General features: G+C 37.4%; 1 protein-coding gene across 2 annotated transcripts in view; it reads left to right on the forward strand.

Annotated features, from left to right (window-relative positions):
• Nucleotides 1-18,409, forward strand: part of LOC111155318 (solute carrier family 30 member 5) — a 39,313-nt gene that overhangs the window by 11,048 nt on the left and 9,856 nt on the right. The window contains exons 4-12 of one of the 2 annotated variants that reach the window (XM_022515461.1): nt 1,296-1,381; nt 6,322-6,409; nt 10,166-10,253; nt 11,466-11,542; nt 11,788-11,958; nt 12,635-12,923; nt 13,098-13,306; nt 14,551-14,708; nt 15,602-15,731. In XM_022515461.1, coding sequence (XP_022371169.1) covers nt 1,296-1,381; nt 6,322-6,409; nt 10,166-10,253; nt 11,466-11,542; nt 11,788-11,958; nt 12,635-12,923; nt 13,098-13,306; nt 14,551-14,708; nt 15,602-15,731 — 1,296 coding nt within the window. The remainder of the gene's footprint in view (nt 1-1,295; nt 1,382-6,321; nt 6,410-10,165; nt 10,254-11,465; nt 11,543-11,787; nt 11,959-12,634; nt 12,924-13,097; nt 13,307-14,550; nt 14,709-15,601; nt 15,732-18,409) is intronic. The other variant, XM_022515462.1, reaches the window with a different exon arrangement.

An 18,409-nucleotide genomic window follows, 5' to 3' on the forward strand; every position in this document is an offset into this window, starting at 1 on the left:
GGTGGCTCAGTTGGTTAAGCGGCTGCCTTCGGCTCAGGTCATGATCCCAGCGTCCTGGGATGAGTCCCACATCGGGCTCCTTGCTCGGCAGGGAGCCTGCTTCTCCCTCTGCCTCTGCCTACCACTCTGTCTGCCTGTGCTCATGCTCTCTCTCTCTCTCTCTCTAACAAATAAATAAATAAAATCTTTTAAAATAATGAAGCCTCTGGAGTCAGCCAGATTTCATGTTGTGTTTGTCGTCCTTACGAACTCTTACTTGGAGCAAGTTTCTTAATTTTTCTCTACCTCAATTTTCTTACCTGTAAAATGGAGTTAATAATACCTTTTAATGGAACTGTGAGAAATAAATGAATTAATACATATAAAGTTCTTGAAATAGTGCCTGGCATATAGTCAGCAAATAATACGTATTAGCTGTCACCCTTATCATCATCATTATTTTCTTTAGGCACCTGAGGTTCAGGATGCATACCAGAAATCTCCTGCATTCTGTATTGTCTTCTCATATTATTACCTCTTTGGACAATAGTTAGACCCTACTACATGTTTACTTTGTGCAACAACTTAGAGTCCTGTGCCATGACTTTTTATTAGAATGACAAATTTATGTACCTCTGTTTTAGAGACCATGCATGTTTTGAAAAACAGGATTAATATTTTAATGCCCATCATAACTTTTTTCCCTTTTTTCAAGTAATTCACGCTCCGAATAGCTGGTGGAAAAGAATTTAAAGACTAAAACATTACGTGTTCTAGCAAACTAGTGAGAAACTAATGAAAAAAACCCACAAATTTATATTTTATAGAAAAAGATCTCAAGATCTAACAACAGACAAGAACATAGAAAATGGAAAACACAATACTGTCTTACAAATCTAGATTTAGTCAAGGGATCTTAACATTTTCTATTTCAGTTCAAAATATGTGATTATTTTTAAAAATGTAATTATTGGGGTGCCTGGGTGGCTTAGTTGTTAACCATCTGCCTTCAGCTCAGGTTATGATCCCGGGGTCCTGGGATCAAGCCCCTCATTGGGCTCCCTGCTCAGCGGGAAGCCTGCTTCTCCGTCTTCCATTCCCCCTGCTTGTGTTCCTTCTCTTGCTCTGTCTCTCTCTGTCAAATAAATTAAAATCTTCATTAAAAAAATAATAAAAAAATAAAAATGTAATTATTTAGCCTTTAAAATATTTAAGTGCTACCATTATTTTCTTTCCTTGTATATTTTATTTAAGATTTCGAGATACTAGCAAAACATATATGACTAAAATTTTTAACTTTTTGTTTCCATTCATAGTGGATCAAAATATTTAAACATGCAGTTGCTGGGTGTATCATTTCACTCTTATGGTTTTTTGGCCTCACTCTTTGTGGACCACTAAGGTAAATAAAAAATGCATATTTTGAATGTTTATTTGTATTTCTTAATTTTGAATATTAGTTTTATTCCATTATATTTTATGTCAGGTATTTTTGTTAAGTTATATACAAATGCTTCTCTTACTCCTATAGCATTGGTTACAACTCAATATTTATACATGGCGGGGGTGCTGACAGAACCTGTTTAATATGTGGACTATCTTTTGGTGAACACTGTAAATGTATTGTTCATGTTCTGTTGTGATATTATACTAGTTAAGAGTCCAAACAGTTTCAGAAAATTTTTAACATAGGTGATTTTTATCATCCATTGGTGATCCCTTTTAGCACATTATTTGAGAAACTTAAAGATCTGAAATGGTAAATGAAATCAATCAGTAGGAAAATCTTTGGGGCACCTGGGTGGCTCAGTCAGTTATGTGTCTGCCTTTGGGTCAGGTCATGATGCCAGGGTCCTGGGATCAAGCCCCGAGTCAGGCTCTCTGCTTACTTGGGAGCCTGCTTCTCCAACTCCCTCTGCCTGCTGCTCTGCCTGCTTGTGCATATGCTTTCTCTAAAATAAATAAATAAAATCTTTAAAAAATCTTGGGATACCTGGGTGGCTCAGTTGGTTGAGTGTCTTCCTTCAGCTCAGGTCATGATCTTAGGGTCCTGAGATCAAGTCCCACATTGGGCTACTGGCTCAGCAGGTAGACTGCTTCTAACTCTACCCTTCCCCCTTGCTTGTGATCTCACTCTTTCTTTCTCTTTCTCTCTCTCTCTCTCTCAAATAAATAAAATCTTTTCTTAAAAAATTTCTTTTCCATTAAATTATATTTTGTTCTGTATGTTATTAAATCACTGTCCCTGTGTGTTAGGTAGGGAAGAAAGGCAGAATATTGTTAAATTCTTATTGGACTTCTTATTTATACTTATATTTCCTGCTTACAACCTGTCACTACCACCAGCTCCTCTGCCAACACTGCCCCTCTCATTCTTTTATGAAAACCATTGAGGGCCCCTGGGTTTTCGGCTCAAGCCATGATCTCAGGCTCCTAAGATTAAGTGCTGCGCTGGGCTCTGTGCTTAACATGGAGTCTGCTTGTCCCTCTCCTTCTGTTCCTTCCCCTGCTTTTGCACTCTCTCTCTTAAATAAATTAATTAAATTTAATTTAATAAGCAAAAGCAGCCATCATGCCGGGGTCCCTAGGTGGCTCAGTCAGTTAAGTGTCCAACTCTTGATTTTGGCTCAGGTCATGAGATTGAGCCCTTATCAGGCTCTGTGCTGAGTGTGGAGCCTGCTTGGGATTGTCTCTCTGTCCTCCTCCCTCTACTCCCAATCCCCATTTGCAAGAGTGTGTACACGCTCTCTCTCTAAAAAAGGAATTGGAGGATTTTTTTTTCTTTTTTAGGGAGGGGCAAAGGGAGAGAGAGAATTTTAAGCAGGCCCCCCACCCAGCGGGGAGCGCTACACTGGGCTCCACCTCACAACCTGGAGACTATGACCTGAGCCAAAATCAAGAGTTGGACACCTAACCAACTGAGCCACCCAGATGCCCCATGCAATTTCTTCATTAGAAAGACTCCTTCAAGTGCCTGGGTGGCTCAGTCCTTAAGTGTCTGCCTTCAGCTCAGGTCATGATCCCGGGGTCCTGAGATCAAGCCCTGTATCAGGTTCCCTGCTTTGCAGGAAGCCTGCTTCTCTCTCTCTCCAGCTCCCCCTGTTTGTGTTCCCTCTCTCACTGTTTCCATCAAATAAAGAAAAAATGTTTGGTTTTTTTTTAATAAAATCTTAAAAAAAAAAAAAAAAGGATTCCTGTGGTCCATAGGTTGTCTTATTTTAGGTTGGTATTACTCCACTGATACATTTATTTTCTTAAATTTTATCTCACAGTCATTAATAGAATTAAAGTTAGCACTCCTGTGTTCTGTGTTACAGATTTTCTAGTAAAGAGGAAAAATGATAATTTTTCAAAAGAGCAGCTAAAAAATCTTAATATTTAGATCCTGTAAGCCAGTGTTCTGGCTGGTGATAATGTTTTTCAGTTTTTGGGGTTTGGTTTTTTTAAAGATTTTATTTATTTATTTGTCACAGAGAGAGAGAGAGAGAAAGAAAGCACAAGGAGGGGAAGTGGCAGGCAGAGGGAGAAGCAGTCTCCCCACTGAGCAGGGAGCCCGATGTGGGACTCTATACCAGGACCCTGGAATCATGACCAGAGCCAAAGGCAGATCCTTAACAACTGAGCTACCCAGGCAACCAGGTTTCTTTTTTAATATTTCATATATATAGAAGAGTAAATATGAATAAGAATATTTAAATAATAATAAAGTGGGGGCACCTGGGTGGCTCAGCCAGTTAAACATCTAACTCTGTTTTGGGGCCGGTCATAATCTCATGGGTAGTGGGATTGAGCCCCACATTGGGCTCCCTCTGTCTCTCCCTCTTCCTCTCTAAAACAAAAAACAAAAAAAAGTCAGGATGTCTTCTTGAGTTTCCCTCTGTCCCTCCCCGCAGCTCTCTTTTTGGTCACTCCTCTCTCTCTCTCTCTCTCTCCCCCTCAGATAAATAAATAAATCTTCAAAAAATAATAAAGTGAACTTTCATGTATCTAGCACCCAGCCCCCAAAATAAAACCTTACCAATACCTTTGAAACCCTGTGTGCCACTCCTGACTGTGTCCCCATCTCCCCCTACCCTTGGGTGCAATCAGCATCTTAAGTTTTGTTTTTCTTTTTTTTTAAAGATTTTATTTATTTGACAGAGAGAGGGACAACCAGAGAGGGAACACAAGCAGGGGAGAGTGGGAGAGGGAGAAGCAGGCTCCCTGCTGAGCGGAAAACCCAACTCTTTGGAGCTCTGTCCCAGGACCCCAGCATCATGACCTGAGCTGATGGCAGACGCTTAATGACTGAGCCCCCCAGGCGCCCCTTAAGTTTTGCTTTTCATTTTCTTAGTTCTCTATATAGTTTTTTCACATATGTATCTTTTTTCACATGTGTCTTTTTTTATGTTTAACTTTGCAAGTTGTTTACGTTGTATGAGTAGAATTACATTGCATGCATGTTCTACAGCATACTTTTCCTATTTATTTATTTATTTATTTTTACAAATATTTATTTATTTGACAGGCAGAGACCACAAGTAGGCAGAGAGGCAGGCAGAGACAGAGAGGAGGAAGCAGGCTCCCCGCCAAGCATAGTCCCCGCCGAGCAGAGAGCCCGATGCGGGACTCGATCCCAGGACCCTGGGATCATGACCTGAGCCCAAGGCAGAGGCTTTAACCCACTGAGCCACCCAGGCGCCCCTCCTATTTATTTATTTTTAAGATTTTATTTTTTATTTGACAGAGAGATCACAAGTAGGCAGAGAGGCAGGCAGAGAGAGAGGGGGATCACAAGAGGCAGAGAGGCTGAGCAGAGAGCCCGATGTGGGGCTCGACCCCAGGACCCTGAGATCATGACCCGAGCTGAAGGCAGAGGCTTAGCCCACTGAGCCACCCAGGTGCCCCTACTTTTTCCTTTAATGTTATATTTGAGACTTGCCCATATTGATGCATATGATGTATATATATAGTTCATTTATTTGATTGCAGTTTTTTGAAATATGATTCATATACTGTAACATTCATTCTTTTTATTTTAGTCCATTTGGGCTGTTACAACAGAAGTACTGTGTCGACTGGGTGGCACCTTTTTTTTTTCTTTTTTAAGATTTATTTATTTATTTTATAAGGAGCATGCATGAGTGGGGTGAGGAACAGAGTGGGAGAGAGAAACAGACGCCCCACTGAGTGTAGAGCCTGATGTGAGGCTCAATCCCATGACCCTGATATCATGATCTGAGATGAGATCAGGAATTAGAAGCTTAACCAACTGAGCAACCCAGGTGCCCCATAGACTGGGTGGCTTTTAAACAACATAGATTTATTTCTTAGTTCTGGAGACTGGGAAGTCTAATATCAAGGTGAGGCAGATTGTCTGGTGAGGGACTACTTCGTGGTTCATAGACAGCTATCTTTTCTCAGTAACCTCACATGGCAGAACAGGCAAAGAGAATACTCTTATGGTCTTTTTGATGAGGACTCTAATCTCATTCATGAGGGAGGGTTCCACCCTCATGACCTATGTACCCCAAAAGTCCCACTTCCAAACACCATGACACTAGAGATTGGGTTTAACATGAATTTAAGGGGGACTCAAATATGCAGTCTATACCACATTTGAAGTGTACAGTTCAGGGGCGCCTGGGTGGCTCAGTGGGTTAAGCATCTGCCTTCAGCTCAGCATGATCCCAGGTCCTGGGATTGAGCCCCTCATCAAGCTCCTTGCTCAGCAGGGAGCCTGCTGCACCCCCTGCTTGTGCTCACTTACTGTCTCTCTCGTCAAATAAATAAATCTTTAAAAAAAAAATTCTCTTAATAAAAAAATAAGGTGTACAATTCTGCGTTTCTTAATATATTCATAGAATTTCATTCGTTTTTATTGTTGTATAATAGTCCGTTGAATGGGCATATTCCTTATTATTTATTCTCTTACCAGTGACATTTAGGTTGGGGCTACTGCAGACAAAGCTGATAGGAGCAACCTTCTAAGTGTTTCCTGGTACACATACACAAGAAACTGATGTGATATAATCCTATAAGTTATACCATTTCAGCTTTTTTTCCTCCTTTTTTTTTATTAAATTAAGTAGGCTCTACGCCCAACATGGTACTTGAACTGACCACCAAGATCAGGAGTGAGGTGCTCTACCAACTGAACTAGCCAAGTTAACCCTAGTTTCAGCCTTTCTGGGGTAGATAAGGCCAGAAGATAGATGATTCCAAAGCAATTTTCCCTATTTATTTTTCTCAGTGTTTTGCGAAATCAAGGAGAAATATTTATTTTCTCTTACTGCAGTTGAATTCATGCTTCTCGGTGAAGATCAGATATATTTTGTGAATGATAATGTTGTATTTTTATAGGACTTTGCTGCTATTTGAACACAGTGATACTGTTGTCATCTCACTACTCAGTGTTTTGTTCACTAGTTCTGGAGGAGGACCAGCAAAGGTAAAATTTTCTGTTATTAGTTACTTGAAAATTGAAAGCTATGCATGTGAAATATTATCCAAACCAATTAAATAAAATCTTTCATCATTTAAAAGAATAGAGGGGCTTTTTCTGCTATTTTAACTTTTTCTTACAAACTTTTTTTTTTTTTACTTTTTATTCTGAAATCATCATATATCCATAGGAAGTTGCAAAAATAGCACCAAGAGTGCCCTTCACTCAGTTTCAGTGGTAATTTCTTACCCAACTCAATTACACTATCAAAACCAAGAAATTAACATTGGTATAATTCATAGACCTTATCAAGACACTGAACAGATTCATCACAAAGATCTCTGTCATGCTGTACCCAAGTCTCTTGCCCACCTCGTTTTTAACCCTTATACATCATTTTTAGAAAACACTTATGAACACTTGTTATAAAGTCTGATGGATATTTACCCAACATTTTGCCAACTAGGCCTTATTTATCTTAAGTAATTTAAGTATTATCCTTTTTTGGTAAATGAGTCAAGAGTCTGCAATTCCAAATTTTTGTATCTACATATTTCTTTTTTTTTTTTTTTAATGATTTTATTTATTTATTTGAGAGAGAGAGAGTGAGAGAGAGCATGAGAGGCGAGGAGGTCAGAGGGAGAAGCAGACTCCCCATGGAGCTAGGAGCCCGATGCGGGACTCGATCCCGGAACTCCGGGATCATGACCTGAGCTGAAGGCAGTTGCTTAATCAACTGAGCCACCCAGGCACCACAGTATTTCTTTTTTACTAGATAGTTTGCTGTGCATAGTGCATTGTCCCAGTTATAGGGGAAAGGAGAAATAAAGACAAATAAGATGTAGTAGTCCCTGTTCTAAAAGGAGCTGTTGAGGCTAAGTAATGGAGGCAGATGAATAAAATTAAGTGAACAAAGTAACATGCCAGGTAGAGCAGAGAGACCACCTAACCCGTAGATTTCAAATGGGATAATTAATATTAAAGGAGATGCCACTATTTCATCTCACTCATAGAGTACTCCAAAATAAATGTCAAGTAGATTGAAGTATTTTGTCAATAAAAATATATAATATACAGTAATATTAATATAGTATAATAATATGTAAAATACATATAAATACATAATTATAGTATAAAATGCTATACGTAAATGTGATATACTATAGTATGTAAAATATAAACAGCCATAAATGTGTATAATATATAAAACATCAATACATGTATAGTATAAAATGTAGATGGATAATTAACTACAAGCAAAGAACTTTCTGAGCATAAAAGCAGTGGGGAAGGGGTGCCTGGGTGGCTCAGTGGCTTAAGTCTCTGCCTTCAGCTCAGGTCATGATCTCAGGGTCCTGGGATCGAGGCCCACATCGGGCTCTCTGCTCAGCAGGGAGCCTGCTTCCCTCTCTCTACCTGCCTCTCTGCCTAATTATGATCTCTCTCTCTCTGTCATATAAATAAATAAAATCTTTTTAAAAATTTTTTTAAAAATAGGGGCACCTGGTAGCTCAGTGGGTTAAAGCCTCTGCCTTCGGCTCAGGTCATGATCTCAGGGTCCTGGGATCGAGCCCCACATCGGGCTCTCTGCTCAGCGGGGAGCCTGCTTCCCCCTCTCTCTCTGCCTGCTTTTAGCCCACTTGTGATCTGTCTGTCAAATAAATAAAATCTTTAAAAAAAATTTTTTTTCTAATAAAAAATAATAAAGCAGTGGGAAAACTCACAATGGGAAAACTCAGTAATTTGACTTCATGGCAATTTTAAGTTTCTGTGTAACAGAAATCGTGCAAACAACAACAACAGAAAACTATCACTAATAAAAGTTTTAGGTTCCTTTCAAAATATAAGTTAGTAAAGTCAGTTAAGAAAAATGCGTAAGACCCTCAATAAAAATGAGCCAAGGGCAGAGAAAGACAACTCACAAAAGAAATACAAATGACTTTAAAACATTAAAAAAAAAAACAAAAAAAAAACTGGGTAGCCCCTGGCTGGCGCAGTCGGTTAAGCATCGACTGTTGGTTTCAGTGTAGGTCATGATATCAGGGTTGTGAGACTGAGCCCTGTGTAGGCTCCTTGTTCATTCAGTGTGGAGTCTGCTTGACACTCTCTCCCTCTTCCTCTGACCCTCCCCACCTTTCTCTCAAATAAATAAATCTTTTAAGAATATAATTATAAGTAAAAATAAAAAATTTTGCTGCCCTAATACTCAGAAATGAGAATATGAATCGTACACATCATGCCATTAGTGTCTATAATGAATCTGGGCGTCTAACCAGGAACATAGCATGTGTTTTTTTCTTTTTTTAAAGATTTTATTTATTTATTTGTCAGAGCAAGAGAGGGAGAGAGAGCAAGCACAGGCAGACAGAATGGCAGGCAGAGGCAGAGGGAGAAGCAGGCTCCCTGCCAAGCAAGGAGTCTGATGTGGGACTCGATCGCAGGACGCTGGGATCATGACCTGGGCCGAAGGCAGCTGCTCAACCAACTGAGCCACCCAGACGTCCCACATGTGTTTTTTTCTTAGTTATGACTGAAGCCCTACAAAATTCTCAGTTGCCCTCTTTAACAAAAAATTAAATTCTATCCTGGCTGTTGTTGATATTGTCATATTCTAATTTAATGAAAATTATGAAATTTAAAATTGTGTGGTTTATGTATACTGACATTTGTCAAGATACCCATCTACCACACTAACAAAGAATTTATCAAGTGTAGTGGTAATCATGTTCATGAATAAAATAGGATTCTCACTTTAAATTTTAACTTTTATTTAATGAAAATGTGTGGCAGTATACTTGTAAATTTGTTTTGTTTTGTTTTGTTTTATACTTGTAAATTTATAAATACAGAATGTATCATAATGCTATTCAGATGGCTTTTATACCCAACATTCTGAAGTATTTGCATAAACTAGGCAGTATGTTCTTCCTAATTTTCTTTTGTCAAAATCCTTTCCTGAGATGAGAACATAAACTTATAAAAAAAGAATCATCAGCTTTTAAATGCTCTACACTTTTGCTGGATATGAGAAATGACTTGTTAATTTTCCTAATGTGCCTCTTGTTCTTTTTCCCTAGAAGAGTGGTAACTAGAGTATTGATACTATTGTAAATTAACTGTCTTCTCTATCACTTACATGTTGTAGAATAAAATAAGTTCCTACTAATTATTCTGTAGCTGCTTGGGCTTTTCAACCAGAAGCAAAGTAACATTTAGGAAAATTAATTCTGCAAACACTAATAGTTTGTGCACGGTAACACAGCTAGCCCTCTTAGCAAGGAAACAGTTCAGGTTGTCGTTCCTATGTGTCTTAAATGCCTTCAAAATATCCTGCAGAATTTGTTGGAGCTCTTTACTTGTTTATGTTACTGTTAATACTGCAAATTTAGGGGCGCCTGGGTGGCTCAGTCTGTTAAGCGTCTGCCTTCAGCTCAGGTCATGATCCAGGGTCCCAGGATCAAGCCCCACATCGGGCTCCCTACTCAGTGGAGAGCCGGCCTCTCTCTCTCCCTCTGCTGCTCCCCCTGCTTGTATGCTCACGCTCTCTTTCTCTCTCTCTGTCAAATAAATAATAACAAATAAAATCTTTCAAAAAAAATACTGCAAATTTATATTATATAGTAGAAGGACTTTAATGTGAGATGTTATTTTTTCTTTAAATATTTATTTGGAAAATAATTTTTCTTTAACATTTGTATAATCATGGTCTTAAACATCAACTCTTAAAATAGCCATCCTTGCTAACATTTTCTTCATTTTCAGACAAGAGGGGCTGCTTTTTTCATTATTGCTGTAATCTGCCTATTGCTTTTCGACAATGATGATCTCATGGCTAAAATGGCTGAACATCGTATCCTTTTACAATAGATTGAAATAATTTAGTCTTGCGGAAAAATAGAAGACTGGCAGAATGGGACAAGAAGGAGGATTGAATTAAAGTCAGTCATGAAAAAATAAAAATAAAAAAATAAAATCTGTCATGAATGAAACTTCCATAGGTTAATGTAGGTATTCAAATAATGAGTAAATTTATTCTAAATTAAGTATTTTATAGCATTTCCATCAATATCTTCTACAGGGACAGTGAAAGACTATTTTAGAATATCCTAGTGCTTAAAAAAAATTTTTTTTTTACTTGTCAACAAAATCACTCTGTTGGTTCCCTTGTAACAAATTTAATGATTTAAATGCTCAATTTAGAAGTCAGTTGCAATTATTAAGTATAAACTTTTTTGAAAGTTAATGAAAAATCTTTGACATCTTCTTGCCTGAAAGAAAAAGCTGAGTTCTTTCACCTAGTAATCACTCTCTTGCTCTAAACTGTTATTTCTAGTCTAGCTTCCACTACTCTGTAACCCCAGCTTTCCAGTCAAGTATGTATACTCATTTTCCTCTACAAACAGACATGCCTTGTTCTTCCCTGTCCATACACCTTTGCCCACTCCATTCAGCTGACCTTAGAATACCAGTTTTGATTCTTCTGGTTACTGATACTGTCATAAAGCCTGTCATTTAACTAGTAACAGTTTACTTTGTTACAATGAAAGAGAGTGGTATGACTTTGCAGAGCAGGTTGCTTGTGATATGCCACCCATGCCCCTTTCTGCTTGCTACTTGCTTTACTGAGGTTTATGTGGTTAGTGATTTAGAAACGGATTTAGGACTGATTTGACATACTCTGAAAGAACAACCTTAATTTCATGACAGTAGTGGTCCAAGAAGTTTCTTGATCTTGTCCTTTTGTCGTACCTACATTATACATGCATGTACTTTTGGAGGCTGACTTCTAAAATTTAACAACTATTTCTCAAGGGCTATTCTAATTGTTTTGGAGACAACAAAAGAAATATAGGCCATTCCAATTTGTAAATCATTTCCCTAAATTAAATTTTTAATTTTTTTGTTTTTAAGGGCAATAAACTGTTGGCAAGTAGTCAGGTTTGGGGCCCCCACATTAGTCTATTGTCAGCCTAAAATAATGTAGCTAAAATTTTAGGAGGACTTAAGGATTCAAGGAGTAATATTTGGGATTATTTTTTTTCCTTTACTGCAACTCACTTAGCTGAAGGACATCATGACAGTGCTCTAACTCACATGCTTTACACAGCCATTGCCTTCTTAGGTGTGGCAGATCACAAGGTATGTTCTTTTCTTTGTTCCTAATGTGATCAAGAGATTGTAAAAAAGTAGAACAACTATAACTTTAAAAGTGCACTTTGAAATAAGTTCCAGTAATTTACAGTACTGCCTGACATTTAAGTAGTTCAGTAATGTGGGGTATGGAAGAGAAACATTAATAGCTCCATTTCTTCAAATATTATGTATTTAAGGATTGAGCATTGGATTGTGTGTTTCTAATGAAACTTATCTAATTTTACTCATAGGGTGGAGTATTGTTGCTAGTACTGGCTTTGTGTTGTAAAGTTGGTTTTCATACAGCTTCCAGAAAACTCTCTATAGATGTTGGTGGAGCCAAACGTCTTCAAGCTTTATCCCATCTTGTTTCTGTGCTTCTCTTGTGCCCATGGGTCATTGTTCTTTCTGTGACAACTGAGGTAAGAGTAGGAATTTATTGGTAATAAGTAAAATGATTTGCTCTTAACTTAAAAGTTTTAGTTCAGTACATTGTATTTTATTTCGCTTTGAGCTTGCAAGTATCTTAAATTATCATTGCTTTTTATGACAATTTTTGGAAAAATTTTTGGGTAAATTTTACTGTTTATAGAAAATACAAATCAGGTACTATTACATTTATATATTCATCCCATTCGTGTGGCCCAAAGGAATCAATTAAAGAATATGTATTTATTTTAGAGAGAATGGGTGATCTGGGGGAGGAGCAGAGGGAAAGGGACAAGCAGACTCCACGCTGAGCCTGTTGCAGGGCTTGATCCCACAACCCTGAGATCATGACCTGAGCAGAAATCACAAGTCGGACGCCTAACCAACTGAGCCACCGAGACGCTGAAGAACCTGTTTAATAGTTACTGTGTGTTACAGACAAGGATTGTGGGTCACCTAGAATTTATATAATCATTAAACCATAGCACTTTTATTTTTAATACTTTGGGGGTTACTGGGAAATATACCAATATTTTACAGCTCTTAGCATTTTATGAATCATACTGAGTTAGAATATTTGTTTAAATATAAAGGGATTAACTAAAGCATAAGACATGAACTTTATTCCAGTGCAGTACTAATAATTTTTTTTTTTTTTTTAATTTCTAGAGTAAAGTCGAGTCTTGGTTTTCTCTCATAATGCCTTTCACAACAGTTATCTTTTTTGTCATGATCCTGGATTTCTATGTCGATTCCATTTGTTCAGTCAAAATGGAAGTTTCCAAATGTGCCCGCTATGGATCCTTTCCCATTTTTATTAGTGCTCTACTTTTTGGAAATTTTTGGACACATCCAATAACAGACCAGCTTCGAGCTATGAACAAAGCAGCACACCAGGAAAGCACTGAACATGTCCTGTCTGGAGGAGTGGTAGTGAGCGCTATATTCTTCATTTTGTGTGAGCATTTTTCCCCTTAGGAAATTTCATCTCATGGATTCTGATGTTGAAATTGTTTACTTAGTTTGGGAATTTGTTCAGGGCTTGCATTTAGTGCCGACAGATGCCATGTTGGTTTTGGTAGCTTAAACTTTCAAAACATTTTTAATGTTATTGTTTTCCCTTTTTTAAAAGCTGCCAACATCTTATCATCTCCTTCCAAGAGAGGACAGAAAGGCACCCTAATTGGATATTCTCCTGAAGGAACACCTCTTTATAATTTCATGGGTGATGCTTTCCAGCATAGCTCCCAATCGATTCCCAGATTTATTAAGGAATCACTAAAACAAATTCTTGAGGAGAATGACTCTAGGCAGATCTTTTACTTCTTGTGTTTGAATCTGGTAAGATTTTTATATATTTGTGACATTTCCTAAAAGCTACATTTGGAAGATTACAGGATCATATTCAGACTACTTAAGCAAACCCTTTCTGAGGCATTTTAGATGCATTAGTTTAGTGTGCTATTTTATTTTTTTTTTTTAAGATTTTATTTATTTATTTGTCAGAGAGAGAGCACAAGCAGGCAGAGTGGCAGAGAGAGAAGCAGGCTTCTTGCTACAGAAGGAGCCCGATTCGGGACTCAATCCCAGGACCCTGGGATCATGACCGAAGGCAGAGACTTAACCCACTGAGCCACCCAGGCGCCCCCCCCCCCCGCGAGATTGCTAACATTTTATAGCCTAGTGTATTAAGTTCTACAGACATGAATGACACTATCTCTATTTCAATAATTTATAAGATGAACTATCTGATATAGTATAGTATCTTACAGTTGTTTGTTGTTTTCTTTTTAAGATTTATTTATTTGTCTGAGAGAGAGCGTGCACAAACTGGGGTAGTGGAAAGCAGAGCAGGCAGGAAAAAAGCAGGCTCCCCACTGAGCAAGGAGCTGAATGAAGGACTTGATCCCAGGACCCTAGGATCGTGACCTGAGCCAAAGGCAGATGCTTAACCAACTGAGCCACCCAAGTGTCCCGTCTTACAGTTTATATGAAATGAAATAAAGTGGCAGTTATATCTTTAAGAAAGGTTTGCATAATAAAAGGTGGCTCAGTGGGTTAAGCCCCTGCCTACCGCTCAGGTCACGATCTCAGAGTCCTGGGATTGAGCTATGCACCTGGGCTCCTTGCTCTGAGGGGAGTCTGCTTCTCCCTCGTTCTCTGCCTGTTGCTCCCCTGCTCGTGCTCACTTGCTCCCTCTCTCTCTCTCTCTCTCTCTCTCTCTCTCTGTGTCAAATAAAAAAATCTTTAAGAAGTTTTGTTTTTTGTTTTTTTTTTTTAAAGATTTTATTTATTTATTTGACAGAGAGAGAGATAACAAGTAGACAGAGAGGCAGGCAGAGAGAGAGAGAGAGAGGGAAGCAGGCTCCCTGCTGAGCAGAGAGCCCGATGCGGGACTCGATCCCAGGACCCTGAGATCATGACCTGAGCCGAAGGCAGCGGCTTAACCCACTGAGCCACCCAGGCGCCCCTTTAAGAAGTTTTTTTTAACTAAAGGGTTAAAATTCTCATGATTAAGTTCTGTTAAATCTCTTGAGACAGTATTTCCTAACATATTCCTCCCCTGTTTTTCTTTAATTTTTTAGCTTTTTACCTTTGTTGAGTTATTCTATGGTGTGTTGACCAATAGTCTGGGTCTGATCTCAGATGGATTTCACATGCTCTTTGACTGCTCTGCTTTGGTCATGGGGCTTTTTGCAGCCCTGATGAGTAGATGGAAAGCAACTCGGATTTTTTCCTATGGGTAGGTACACTGACCATCAAGATGATATAATACAATGGAAAAATCTAAGGGCAAATTCCATCTTAGGGAATAAAATTTTATTACTCTTAATACAAGTAATTAAATACAAGTAATTTTTAATTACTTTAATACAAGTAATTTTTCAGAGCTTTAGTTTTCTTTAAATTGAATTAGATATGAGGAAATAAACCAAGCATATGATAAACAAGTAAATGGCAGTAAGCTCCAGGTTATATCCTCTAATTCCTCTTGTATGGAGAGAACAGAAAATCAGTTAGATTTTGAGCTCTGTGCCTAACAGTTTATTTGAGACAGTGGAATGTGCATGGTCATTTGTATCTTTGCCATTAGAAAGAGTATTCAGAATTTGAAGAGGCTATGCATGAAATTCCCTTTCATCAACAATTCAGTTCAACAAATATTAGAATCCTTGATTTGTACAAAGAATTTTGGTAAGACCTACCCTGAATAGATTGATAAATTCAGCTCTTTCAACTGTTAACATTGTGAAAGATAGGTGAGCCAAAAATACAAATAATTTTGGTACAAAGCAGTCTATATGTTATGACAGGTACAGAGCCCATCAAGGGAGAGCCCATTAAAAGGAGAGAAGGAACTTCTTGCTAAGAAAGGCTTTGTGTAAGGGGAAACGTTGAAGGACTTTGATAAATATTTGTATTTATAAAAATATATATATTTATAATTGCAACAAACTTAAGGACAGAAAGACTCTTCCAGCATTAGTATGGTATTTAAAATCTTGGAAATTGTGTGATCATATTATTTATGTACGTAGTTGAAAAGAGGATTTATATCCTCTTTTTTAACATAATGTTTATACTTTAAAAATATTTGTCATTATCCTTTTCTAAAAATATATTCTACATTTTTAGGTATGGCCGAATAGAAATTCTCTCTGGATTTATTAATGGACTTTTTCTAATGGTAATAGCCTTTTTTGTGTTTATGGAGTCAGTGGCTAGATTAATTGATCCTCCGGAATTAGACACACATATGTTAACAGTAAGTCTTTATTTTCCTGTTTGGATTTCTATTCATACCCCGTACAGTCTTTTCCATGCTGAAGTTTATTTGTAGTTACTGATCTAGGAAGCTTTTTATTTTATTTTTTAATTTAAATTAACATAATTTCTTTTTTTTTAAGATTTTATTTTTTTCTTTTTTTTTTTAAGATTTTATTTATTTATTTGACAGACAGATCACAAGTAGGCAGAGAAGCAGGCAGAGAGGAGGAAGCAGGCTCCCTGCTGAGCAGAGAGCCTGATGCGGGGCTCAATCCCAGGACCCTGATCAGATCATGACCTGAGCCGAAGGCAGAGACTTTAACCCACTGAGCCACCCAGGTGCCCAAGATTTTTATTTATTTATTTGACAGAGAGAGAGATCACAAGTAGAGAGGCAGACAGAGAGAGGGAAAGCAGGCTCCCCGCTGAGCAAAGAGCCCGACATGGGACTCGATCCCAGGACCCCGAGATCACGACCCGAGCTGAAGGCAGAGGCTTAACCCACTGAGCCACCCAGGCACCCCTAAATTAACATAATTTCTTATATTGTCTTTGTATTTACGCCGCTGACTCAGAAATTAATCCTTTTCGCTGATATTTTAGTTAGAATATTATATGACAGTCTAAAACCTAAGATTTCTTTCTGACTTACTAAATGTTTTTCTGTGAAGATGTGCTTTATAGGGGTACCTGGGTGGCTCAGTCGTTGAGCATCTGCCTTTGGGTTGGGTCAGGGATTGAGCCCTGCGTGGGGCTCCCTGCTCTGCAGGAAGCCTCCTTCTCCCTCTGCCATTCTACTTGTTTGTGTTTTCTCTGGCTGTGTCTCTCTCTGTCAAAAAGAAATTAAAAATCTAAAAATAAATAAATAAAAGTAAACTCATTTTTTAAAAAAAAAGATGTGCTTTATAGATACCTGAGGAAATTTGCAAAATGTTAGAGATAGAATCAGAAAAATACTATCATTTTAAAGGCTTTACTTTGTTGATTGTACTACTGCTGTAGTAGTTTATAATGTTCTCCCTGGACCTTCAAACCGTTGCATATGCTATTTCTTGTAGTTGACATACCCTTCCCTCACATCTGCCTTCCAGCCTTTGTCAGGACTTTGTTGATATGTCTCTTCCAGTGAGATATTTTCCCTTAATCCCTCTTTTCAGGGTGCCTGTGTGGCTCAGTCATTAAGCATCTACCTTCGGCTCAGGTCATGATCCCAGAGTCCTAGGATCGAGCCCTGCAACAGGCTCCCTACTCCACAGGAAGCCTGCTTCTCCCTCTCCCACTCCCCCTGCTTGTGGTCCCTCTCTCGCTCTGTCTCTGTCAAATAAATAAAATCTTTAAAAAATATATCCCTCTTCAAAGACTTTTTTGTAGATTTCCCTTTCTTAGTATTCCTGTTATATCTTGCTTTTTTTTTTTTATAGCAACATTGATTTATAACCCTTTGTCTTTCTTCCACAATTAAAGATATAAGTGAAGTATCTTTAGGACCTGAATTTTCTCTCATTAACACTTAAACTAGCACCTGGCTTATAGTAGGAAATCAGCAATTAATTGTTGTATGACTATAAGCAGTTATGAATCTGGTTGCTGGAAGCATATATTAATAAAATGCTTTGATTACAGTTTAGAAATATATTTTGAATTTTAAATGCTTATATCTTTTGACCTTTAATATTACAGAAATTTTTGCAAAACTTATTTGCACAGATGTGTAAAGGTGCATGATTCCTTGTGCCTTTGCTCATAATGGTGACAAAAAAATGTCCACCAAGGAAAAGACTAGTTAAATAAAGAAATAAAGCTGTCATTCATAGGTTACTGTATAGCCAATAAAAAGAATGAGGCATATCTATATACACTGGCATGAGAAATACTTATAAACTATACTAAGTTAAAAAAATTCCAAAGCATTATAATGTGATACTATTGCTGGTTTTAAAAGGTGTTTATGTACGTATTTTAGTATGTGCATAGAAAGTACACCATTCTCTCATTGACTAATTTTGGGGGGTTACATGCTTAAACCTTCTACATTATTTTTTCTGATGAAATCTATACAAATGAAGCATTTATCATTAGAGGAGAAATATTTGAGATGATGGAGTCTCTGTATGTAATATTTGATTTTATTCAAAATTTAAGAACCATTTTCAAGTTCATAAAGCTAACTAAAATTTTAAAAATCTGACAGATAAATGGTCTGAGCCTCATTAAGAAGTGTATAATTTCCATACATGTTTACTAAAGTGAATCTCTTGTCTTACAATCTTTGGAGATTAATTTGAATTATCTGTCCCCATTATTTTTATATATTCTTTTTATAAATCAAGTGGATTTCTCTAAAGGAGAAATTGTAATGTGTGGTAAATTAAGTAATACCCTGAACATCCAAAATCATTTTATAAGAGAGGATAATAAAGGGTAACTTTGTTTATCCTTTAGGGTGTTATGTGGCATTATTAAATCAAGATAATTGCATTCACTTCTTTAAAAAAAAAAAAGTGAAAGATTACTATACATGTTTGTTTTTCCATTATACCTTTTTTTCACTTTGGGAAATTTTACTAGGTTTTAAAAAACACAATAAGGTTATATATATTTGGAATCCACTAGTTAGTAAATTATAATCATTGCCTTACAAACTGAAATTCATCTGGTAATATAAACAAGATTTTA

This window comes from Enhydra lutris, unplaced genomic scaffold (genome assembly GCF_002288905.1).
Source record: "Enhydra lutris kenyoni isolate GAN:26980312 unplaced genomic scaffold, ASM228890v2 scaffoldscaffold40, whole genome shotgun sequence".
In the NCBI taxonomy this organism is placed as follows: domain Eukaryota; kingdom Metazoa; phylum Chordata; class Mammalia; order Carnivora; family Mustelidae; genus Enhydra; species Enhydra lutris.